This window comes from Danio rerio, chromosome 20, assembly GCF_049306965.1.
Source record: "Danio rerio strain Tuebingen ecotype United States chromosome 20, GRCz12tu, whole genome shotgun sequence".
NCBI lineage: Eukaryota > Metazoa > Chordata > Actinopteri > Cypriniformes > Danionidae > Danio > Danio rerio.
The window spans coordinates 31,535,841-31,547,500 of NC_133195.1; the positions used below are offsets into that span (position 1 = coordinate 31,535,841).

The 11,660-nt window shown below is 34.9% G+C and overlaps 2 protein-coding genes across 4 annotated transcripts in view; one reads left to right on the plus strand and one right to left on the minus strand.

Moving 5' to 3' along the window:
• rab15 (RAB15, member RAS oncogene family) overlaps nt 1-11,660 on the minus strand; it is a 48,222-nt gene that overhangs the window by 16,243 nt on the left and 20,319 nt on the right. Inside the window, 1 exon segment of one of the 2 annotated variants that reach the window (NM_001002318.1) lies at nt 1,566-1,852. The exons of the other annotated variant lie outside the window; for it this stretch is intronic. Within the exon segment in view, the coding sequence (NP_001002318.1) occupies nt 1,566-1,689 (124 nt within the window). The 5' untranslated portion in view covers nt 1,690-1,852. 2 annotated transcript variants of the gene reach the window in all.
• fntb (farnesyltransferase, CAAX box, subunit beta) overlaps nt 4,833-11,660 on the plus strand; it is a 23,780-nt gene continuing 16,952 nt past the window's right edge. The window contains exons 1-2 of one of the 2 annotated variants that reach the window (XM_021468366.3): nt 4,833-5,005; nt 6,814-6,878. In XM_021468366.3, coding sequence (XP_021324041.1) covers nt 4,907-5,005; nt 6,814-6,878 — 164 coding nt within the window. In that variant the 5' untranslated portion in view covers nt 4,833-4,906. 2 annotated transcript variants of the gene reach the window in all.

The window sequence follows — 11,660 nt, forward strand, 5'->3', positions numbered from 1 at the left end:
ATTTCAGGCATTTGTCGGCGACTTCTCAAACCTGTCCGCAAGTGAAAATCAGGGCTAAAATCATGCAGTTTGAACACGGCATAACGCTGCTATGACGATCGCATCAGCCCCAACTTCAGATACACCCTCTGTGATGCGTTGACACTGAAGCCCCATGTGAATCGCGCATAACAAATGTATAAAAAAGTGCTAAAATATATAAAAATGTATAAATACTATTCAATTACTAAAATGTAAACAGAATGGTTGTCCTAAAGAGATAATTCACTTAAAGCTGAAAATTGTCATAATTTACTCTCGCTTTACTTGTTCCAAACCTGTTAAGAGTTTGGAACAATTAGCTGTTTTTGTGACCTTTAATGCTGGTTCTCCCCTCCCACCATTCCCACTTGTCTGTCAGAGTGTGGCTTAGTCTCCGGCAGCGTCAGATAAACAGCACAGTGACAGACGTGAAGGAAGCAGACCTCTCTTAACGTTTGTGAGAAATACTACAGTAAGAACTTTCCCAATGATTATTCGATGTATTTGTTGTGGAGTTAATTCAAGCCTTCTTGCAATGATGAGTCACACACAACATCGTTACAAAGTTTGCACACACAGATGACACACACTCACACACAGCGTGCACGTTTAACTTTTCACTGTTTTTCACAGCAAATGTGACAGCATACACGTTAATATCCACTGCTGTATGGATATCCGTTATGTTAATGTACAAAATAACCATGATTTAACGTCCACAAACCTGGATTGAGTCGTCTTCTTTAATAATTGTACTGACATGCGGGTGTGGTAATAAAGACAGTAAAGTTGCTGTAACTCATTAAAAACATGCACCGATTTAAAAAAGTTTTAAACTTATAAAACTCATTCACATCTGATGATGATTGATGATCACAGAGATCTGAACAGATCTTTTAATCCTGACAACAGCTAAATCACTTGTAGAATAATCTCTCTGTCCATCTTCTACAAGTTATTTAGCCGTTTTCGGGACATATCAGCACACTGGGAACACCTCACACTCTATAAACACTGAAAAAATGAGAAGCTTATGAAGCACACAGAATTCTGTTTTTCATAACACCCAATCAACTCAAATAAAATGACTCCTGCTCTTTGAAAGCTCGCAGTGATAAAATATTCATTTTAGGGAAAGCGGTCTCACTGCTGGGACAGAAAGCTTACAATTGAGTTAAACCTGATTTCCATTTCATATCAATACAAAGAACTTGAAAAGTACAAAGACAGGACACTTTTATAGGCATCAAGTGTGATACACGCAAACCACCTGCACTTTCAGGGTCCATTCATGCGATATATTATTAAAAACTACCTTATTATCTTTAAGAGGACATTCTACGACATATGTTTACAATCAAGCGTGTCAGAAAATATGACCGTGTGCGTGTGTTTATGTGTGTGAATGCATCTCACTGTGTGGTGTAATTCTCCAGCCTTTCTTTTCACGGCTCATAGACTATAATGGCCCAGCAGCGCCTGTGTTTTTCTTATCTGTTTGTTCTGCAACTCTTTGAACGGATGCATGAAAGTAACACTCTTACCGATGGTGGAAATGTGAGAGGGATGAAATTCATTGTCCGTGAATCTGCATAATAAACAGGTTTTGCCGACACCGGAGTCCCCGAGCAGCAGGAGTCTGAACAGCACATCGTACTGTTTGGCCATGGTGTCTTATGGTCAACAATTAAAGGAACTCAGCGTCGGGTTTCCATGTCCACCCTCTTCAAAGTATCATCTTCTCGCTTTTTCCATCGACGTGCGGATTTCCCCGAAAGAGCGTGAGGATAAAACTGGAGTCAGTGTGATCAGTGCCGATGCTGTGTGGTGTGGTGGGTGCGGTGCGGTGCGGTGGGCTACAAGATCTCTGTTCGTTCAGCCGACATCCTTCACACCTCAGGAAATGGGTGGAGATTACGGCCATAATATATTTATGGATAATAATATTTTTATCTGTATTAACTTTATATTTACTAAGAGTGCGCAGATAGATGCATTTATGGTAGTTTTATTTTAATGTTAAAAAATAAAATTGAGGCAAGACAAATTATTACAATAAATATTATAGTATTATACTGTCAAAAAGTCAGAATGGAACTTTTTGTGTGTGTCTACAATAAATAGTAACAAATAAATTAAATTTGTCATACATAGGAATGATGGCTGTTATAATTAGTGATGCGAGAATCGTGATCGAGTCAGAACGGATGAGTCGAATCTTTCCATATGAATCAACTGAATCGGTTCGCAAAACTGGATTGAACTATTCATCAATATTTTTGTGTGATCATTCTGGCTGTTTTGGTGCATTTTAAACAGCATAAAATGGTACAAATGTGTATTTCTATTTAAAAAAAAAAGAAAAAAAATTCACCTTCTCTTTCTTTCATAAATCTGTTTATACTAGGAACATCTCAGGACTTTCAAAGCAAACTTATCTAGATTTGAAGCTATTATATTTGCATTATTGAAAGCAATTAAATAAAAAACAGCATTATTTTTTAAATATGGGATTCTATTTTTATTAACTATTTTATTATAGTAAAATGTGTAATATTTTTGCTTTTTAGTTTGTTAAAAGTTAAAATTGGCTTTAAATAATTAAAATTATGAATGAATAAAAATTATGTAATTATATAAATGTGTGTGTTGATATGAATATCAGGATTATTTTTTATAAGTACTGGTAGATTTATGTGTGTGAGAGATTATTGTTACAGTGCACAAAAACAATAATGTATTATAACTGAAGCTTTATGCTCCCTGATTTTAAGTGCTGTTATAAAAAAAAAAGCTTTAAGTGAGAGGAAAACAGTACTTTTTTAATGATACCTTTTGCAGAGGCTTATTTAAAGGTATAAATATTGTAATAAAAGTTCAGTTTCTTGCACAAATCAACTGTTTCGCTTCATATAACTTCAATGAATACCCAAAAGTCATTCATTTTGTTTTGCTTGTATGTTTGTTTGTTTGTTTTTTACTTAAATGATCATTTTCAATTAAAGATCTTTAATGTTTTACTGTAGAAAAAAAACACCAATGCCCAGAACATGCAGAGTACATAAATTAACAGTAAATTTAAATTTTTGGGTAAACTAAAATATGAATTAATATAATTAAAAACAAACTTAATTAATAAACTCATAATTAAATTGATAACTTCATTCATTAATTTTCTTTTCGGCTCAGTCCCTTTATTAATCAGGGGTCACCACAGTGGAATTAACCACCAACTTATCCAGCATATGTTTTAAGCAGCGCATGCCCTTCCAGCCACAACCCAACACTATAGGAAGCACCCATACACTCTTGCATGCTTAAACAAACTACGGCCAATTTAGCTTATTCAATTCACTTAGAGCGCATATTTTTGGACTGCAGGCAAAACCGGAGCACCTGGAAGAAACCGCTACATGCAAACTCCACACAGAAATGCCAATTGACGCAGCTGGGGCTCGAACCAGCAACCTTTTTGCTGTGAGGCAACTGTGCTACCAACTGCATCACCGTGCTGACCCAGAGCATATTTAGACAGTTTATAAAGCTCTCTTAAAAAAAACACAAAGGCAGGTTTTCTTTTTTACATTTTACATTTGTGAATGTAATATTTGCTTAAGAAAATAATTACATTTATTTTAAAAACTTTATTTTCATTTGTGGGGTCTGAGTTAAAATATCAAAACATTATTACAAAACTCCTGAATGTAATGATGTTACAAAAGTAAATGTATGTCAGTGTCAACTGTAAACTTGACTGTAAACTTTTTTGACAGGATAAACCTGTGGATCAGTTAAAAAACAAAACAAAAAAAAACTCTTTCCTTATTTGTATTTTTCCTCAGTTAAGATTCTCATATATATATATATATATATATATATATATATATATATATATATATATATATATATATATATATATATATATATATATATAAACTGACTGAGACATGTCAGATATACAGTAAATCAAATGCAAAACCATAAAATTGAACAAAATAAAATGTACATAACAACTTAACAAAAGAAAAAAAAGAACAACATACCGTGCAGACATCAAACAGAAACTCTGTTAAGGGGTTAAATAAAACCATACTCTAGAAACAAATCATACAATTGTTTTGCCTTCTCACCCTTCATTATTTTTAAAGCTTCTACATAGGTGGCAAACTCCTTTTTAAACACAATCAATTGAGGATTTTGTGAATGAAGAATTTAAGTAAAATGAGTAAACAATTTGCAGTTAAGTCATCATCTTTGCTACTCAAATGTACTCCAAACTTCACAATGTCCCAACAAGGAAACCTTGAAATATATTGTTTTATCCAGTTGTCCACATCAGACCAGAAAAGATTAACCAAATTACAACAAATAAATGCTTAACAGTTTCAATATCACTATTGCAGAATTGGCAAACATTACAATTCACATTAAATCTTTTTCTCAGAAACTTTTTTTGCAGGGTAAATATCATACAGAATTTTAAAATGTACTTCTTTGTGTTTTGGAGGAAGAGGAAATGTCAAATATTTGCATATAATTTTTTTAACTAAATTCATATTAAAAAGGTTGGAATATATAAGTTCTTTGAATAGGACCGGGATAGCATTCCTGGATTATCAAAAATATTACCATATGTTCAAAAACGACGTGAAACGTATTGCGTCATGACGTCGAAGAATCTCCGACTCTTATCTGAACCGAACAGTTTGAGAGAACCGTTTCGCATCACCGTCGCCGTTTGCTCAACTGTGCCTTCAGGCTTTCCGTACTTGAGCTCGAAGTCACTTGACTCGGTTGAGGAAACCCCGCCCACGCGATCTTGACACTTGCCTTGCTGGAAAACTGCTGTCTTTCTGTCCCAGTGCATGAGTTTTGAGAGCTCATCATGGAAGAGGCGCCTCCATCCCTGCGATGCTTTCAGGAATCGCACTCCTCTGAGCTTTTCAATGATGACGGCTTGCAAACGGTGACCTCGAGAGAGCAGGTGAGCTTAACTCTTAGTATTAGTTAGCTAATTGGTATTAGCGCAGAGCTAACTGTCTATTTACTGATGCTGTGCTGATGGAGACAGTAGTGGGCTCTGCACGTGCGGGATGTAATTATACTAATACCGTAGTGTAAACGAAACAGATTCATTTTAGTAGTTTATCTAAATTGATTTTAATTCAGACATCCTGGATAAAAGAAGAAAAACAACATAAAATATTGTCATATAACGAGAATCTGCTCATACTGCACTGTTGTTGTGTTGCTCTGCATGGGTGATTGACCGTTCGCCATCAGAAGTTATTAAGCCAGTAGTTTCGGAAATATCAGTGATTTTTAGAGATGCCAACACGTGTATCAGACAGTTTCTGACTACACCAAAGGGATAGTTCACCCAAAAACGACAAACCAAAATGTCGGTGGTGACCTTTTCCCGCAATAGAAGATTAAAGAAGATTTTTGTTTTGCAAAAAAAGGAAAAATAGACAAAAACTAAATATAATATTCCCTTTTGATTTAATTCAGTAGATATTTTTGCTATGTAGATTGTCGAATCAGTTTAAACTCTTGATGATACATTAAGGGGCTATTAAGCAAACAATGGGGTTTATGCACACAGACTTTTCATTTCAGCCAGCCTCAGTGCTTTCTGTAGCCTTTCCATTATAAAACTGTCACATTTATGTCTAATTTTTTTTAAAAATCAGTGACCGTCACTGTTTGATAGATATATGATATGAGTTGGGTCTCCGATCGGACAAGAAGCACTGCATTCAATTCCATTTTCAATTCCATTAATTCCTTTTATTGCTTTTTTATATCTTTAATTGAGTCACGAAAAATTAGGTCTTGATTTTCTCTGTATTTAATTAAGGCTGAATGCTACATCTGTGATTTAAAAGTAATGTACAAAATAATGTACTGACTGAAATTCTAGTATGCACTAGTCGTCCTTCAGATTTCTAATAAATGTATAAAACCCAACAAGAGGTGCACAATATATTGTCATAGCATCGATATTGCAACATGTGAGTGTCAGCAATAGTCACATTGCAAGATATGCAATGTTGAGTTGGGATTATAGATGACCAGAATTCACAGGTCAAAACGCATGAGATTTGTGGAGACACATAACTTAACCACTATAGAGTGAAAGTTTAAAATATTCATCGTCTTTTACGACATTTGTGAGCATTTTAAGAGAATATAAAGATAATTAAGAAGTCTAATAACGATGCATTGTGTTGTATTATTTATGATGAAGACTATGCAATGCTCTTTTACATTTGATTATTCAATTTATGTACTCGAATACCGTTAGACTCTTCCCAGTAAACCTCAAAGCACTGTTTATTTTACTTTAATATTTGCTCCATTGTGTTTATTCATGACAGTAGTTTGCTTATTATATGTATATTATAACTTGCAAAAATATATTTATATTTTACTTTCATACAAAATCATCCATATCACTCTAGAGTAATGACTTTCCAAAGACAACTATTTAAGTAATCTGGAGGAATTGTGTGAATTATATATATTGGGGAATATATCTCGCTGAGAAAAACAATTATCGAAATGTCAGTTTTTTCCAAAATCGTGCAGACCTAAACCCAACTGATTGTTTTTGTGTGACACTGACGTAATGTGAACAGAATGCGATATCAGCCACACTTATAATACACAGTCAGCATCAGCCATAGTGCATCCTTTTGTTCTGCATGTCATAGGCTTGTTGTTTTCACATTTTCTGTTTGGTGTTCTCACCTCCACATTTTGTGTTTCCTGTCTTATCATTAAATCCAGAGAAAGGTTGAACGCAGTATTCAAGAAGTATACAGTGTTTACCAGCAAATTCACACCTCACCGCAGTAAGTAAAGTTCAGCTTTCTCTGGCCATTATCACACTAATGCTGAGTCGGATCACAAGATTCACTGTGCTGCTTTTGGGTCACCATTCTTCACTACACTACAAGTATATGTTAATTTGTTGTTGAAGATGTCTTCCTTAGCAAAACCAATATTCGATTTCTCTCTGCTTGTGTCTGCTATGCATGTTACATAGTAGGGCTGCACAGTATTGTCTAAGCATCGATATCACAATGTGTACATCTGCAATAGTCACATCGCATGATTTTCAATGTAAAGTATGGGTTATTGTCGACCAAAAGCTTGTAGTTTAATAGCAAAGTTTAATCATTGTGGATTTAAAGTTTATAATTTGCATGAGTTTTGACTGTTAAACATATCAAGTAAGTTTAAAGCATCCAGGCACAAGAAACAATAACATTTGTAGCTAATAGTGAAGGCTTCCAAGTGTCATTTTAGATTGGATTTTTCATCCCCTTTGTGGTGATTTTGGGCCTACTCACACTATGCATTTTGAACCGTGCCCTGGCCTGTTTCCTGGATTGTTTGAAAAGTGTGAGTGCGCTGAATCAGGCTCAGGCACAGTTCACTTGGCCAGCCCTGGCCCGGTTGGAAGAGGTGTGCCAGAGCGCTTTTCTCTTGAGCTTTGGCGTGGTATGCTTATAGTATGAGTGCTAAGCGCGCCTGAGCCCGAAACTGAAGACGAGACGTGACTTTTACGGCACTGTTTTGTATGGATTTATTAATCATTCTTAATGTTTAATGAACGCAAACAGTCGTAGATTATTAAAGACGCAAACCCCCCACTGCACAACAGCTGCATCTTTAGCAAACCTCCTAATTCCTGCAGCACGAGGACTTTTTGATTGTTTATGAGTGTTAAAAGTGGCTGATCTGTTCTGCCAAATATTTGACTGCGTGTCACTGCATATCAAACGACTAAAACAATTTAACTAAATAAATCCCCATTGTGCTAAGCGAGAGCGCCTCTTTACTGAACAGCGCATCATCGATGACCTAAGCGTGCCCAGGCCCGAATGTAATGTGAGTGAGGGCCGTCGGGAGCAACGGGAGGGGGGACAAGCGTGCTTTGGCCCGGTTCAAGGCAACTGTAAATAGTGTGAGTACGCCCTTTGAGTCTTAATTTGGCCACAACTTTCTCTGTTTCAGCAAATGAAATAATTTTTGGTGACACACATTTTTGGAAAATGCTTTGAAAATTGTAAAACAAATTACCAATACACTTTTTGTTATGTTCGTGGCTGTTTTTGCCCCATTTACTTCCATTATAGTGATATTTTTTTGATTGCAAATCCACCATATTATCATACATTCTTGATTGTTGCTGGTTTTCCCTGTTGGGAAGAGGTAAATTTACAAATAAAAAAAAAAGCTTAGTTTCTGAAGCTTATGGTTATACGGAGTATAGTGTGGGTGTGTGTGAGACACTTTTGCACACTTACCTTGATATGTGTGAGAAAAGCAAAAAAAAAAAAAAAAAAAAAACAGCTCAGCTGTCAGAACAAAGTAAGTGTATTTATGCACGCACACTATAATTTGCTGTTTTACTCTATTAAACACCCTATCTTACTCAAAAAGGTTTTGAACAGGCCTATTTAATGTGTTAACAGTGCCATGGCAACAGTGCCATGTTGAACATCAGGGTTAACTGATGCTTTGCAATTCAAACATGTCTATATATTGTAAGTCAATGGGGCAAATACAGCCACGCACATAACAAACGTGTAGTCAATTTGAACAAAACACAAGGGTTAAATATTTGTGTTTAACTGTGCACTTTTTTACTTATTTGTATGTTTTATACCCCCTTAAAATCTGGGTTAAATAGAATTGTAACTATTTTAATGTAATTCATGCAGATGCATTCCCCTTTAAATCACCCTAACCATTTTGAAATAATAAATTCTATATATGGAATGTATTTTATATTGCAGTATATAATGCAAGAAAACATAATATTTTCTTTCCAATATCATGCAGCCCTATTATATAGCATAGCCTTTTTATGTTTTATTATTAGTTTGCAGCTTCACAGCATATGCAGGAAAAAACTAAAGTCTATGATGTACTAGTTACATTTGCTCTGCTGCAGCCAATTTTTCCCCTTTGTCCACCACAGCTTGACATCAGTGTATTTCAGAACTTATATCTTCTATGCTTTAAGCATTGGTAAATGAAATGAGAAACCCAGGTGTGGTAAAACTGATGCAATCAGTCCCCTAGATAAAGGTTGTGAAACCCTAAACATTAGAAATAGATGCTGTAGTAAAACATCAGCTGTTCTGCCACAGGTCCAGATGGTGCTTTTTGCTGCTGTTATCAAATTTACAACTTTTCTAATTTCGTACTCTAATGAGAAAACTGTGGAAAAACATGTATAAGCAGCACCACAAACAGTCATTCTGGGAATTGACACTCACTAGCCACTTGGGACACTAGGGACACCTGCTTGGTACTGCATCAAAGAGAACAATACTTAACAACTAAAAACTACAATTTACGGGTAATTTTCTCACCCTCAGGGCATTGAAGAGGAGATTTCTTTGATCAATGGTGATTTGTATAGTCAATGGTCACCTGCTTTTGAGATTAAAAATAAACACACACAAACAAACAAGTCTAAATCAATCGAGGTCCGATAAAGTAAAACGATCAGTTTGAACATGAAACTGAACATTATTTGCAAATATTATTAAATTTAATCCACAGCCTTGGTAAACGGTTCTTGGCACTCATGAGCTCAGACATGAATTCATTGATCAATGGAATAATCAGAATGGATTAATTTCTGCAAGCATAATTATAGCAGTTGGAGCATTTTGTGCAATCACAGCCCAGGTTACAGCCCAAGTTACATTTTGAGAAAAATCTCCAACATCATTTATGTAACCTCAATAATTCTATATAGACAGGTGGATCAAAAATGATAGTCATGTTTCTGCGATTGTAATGTGTCGATTACATTGTGGTATCTGTATTGCAGATCCATATTCTGAAGCTGAGGCTCTATTTTTGGCTCTGGAACACAAAAAAACTCAAAAACACAAATTTATTATTTTTATCATTTTACTATTAAACTTGAGGATTCTATTGATATTGACGTTTTTATTAAAGTGAAGGAGCTTTTATACTATAGTTTTCTGCTGCATCCCAGGACATTTTGGCTTATTTGGAAATGAAAGAGCAGAAAAGCTGCCAAAACGGCTCTAACTGTAAGAATAAAGGAGTGCCCACCTTCAGATTTAAAGCCACTTATAAAAGGCTATATTCTTTAAAAATAGCAAGCAGAATGCAATTAGTGCTCAACAAAATAAATGTTTTGAAATCCAACCATATTAGGAAGAAAATTAAACAATTTTATGACATGATGCGGTTGTTTACACAAGATGCTGTATCAGACACAAGACTCACTAATGGACATTAGTTTTTAATGATATTAGACAACGATTTGTATCTAGAGAGACTTTAAAGGAAATATTTTTAAACATGTATCCTGCAAAAATGGTAAAATTCCTATCAAAAATAAATTTTTCCAAAAAAAAAGCTGTTGATTAAAGCTTATAATAATGTAAAGAAGTTACATTTGTGTTTATTTTTAATCTTAAACGCTGGTGATCATTGACATGTATTATAAAAATCACCAAGGACCACGGATTCATCTAAAAATCTTCTTTAAATTTCTTCTAAAGATTCTTAATTGCCTACCCCTTCAATGACCTTATAGTGAGTCAAAACTGTACATTTTTATTTTTGGGTGAACTATCTTTAAATCTGTCTTTCAACCACACCTCAAAGGTGCTCTAATGGTAGGAGATCTGGTGACTGTTGAGAGCCATTTGAGTATAGAGAACTCATTGCAATTTTCTAGAAACCAGTTTGATCTGATTTGAGCTTTGTGTCATGGTGCATTATCCTGCTGGAAGAAGCCAATCACAAGATTCACACTGTGGTCATAAAAGGATGGAAATGGTCAGTTAAAACGCTCTTGAAAGTCCCAGAAGATCAGCAGTTTTTGAAATGCTTAAACCAGCCTGTCTGGCACCAGCATCCACACCATGCTTAAAAAGAAAATTAAATCAGCTTTCCTTTCCAGTTTGACTTTAGGTAGATCATCTTGGTCAAAGTTATGTGCCTAAATGCATTCAGTTGCTGTTGTAAGATTGGCTGGTTAGGTATTTGTTTTAAAAGGATAGTTCACCTAAAACTGAAAATTCGGTCATCATTTACTCATCCTTCACTAGTTCCAAACCTGTTGGAGTTTCTTTTTTCTGTTGATTACAAAATAAGTTAAATGAAAAATGCTGAAAACCTGTAACTATTGACTTTAATAATGAGCAAAACAACTATGGAAGTCAAGGGTTACAGGTCAGCATTTTTAAAAACCTTTGTGTTCAACAGAAAAAGGAAATATAGAAAGGTTTGGTATTATTTGAAAGAGAGTGTTAATTTTTGTATGAATTATCCATTTAATAGCTTGTTGTAAAGGTGTTCCTAATAAACGTGCCAGTCAGCGTATACATGTTCACATGACACAGTGCTTGCTTACTATTTATTATGAGTTTTTGATCATGTGATGTTCCTGTGGTGCGATAAAAGAAAAAATACATAATTTAAAAAGATAAAATTGGGTAAGATTTTTTGTTCTTTTTATTTTTGGGTGAAATATCCCCATCGAATACATGTCAACTTGACATTTTTGTAAAGGTAATTGACAAGAACAATACCAGTACTGGAAGATTTCTATTTCAAATAAATGTTTGACA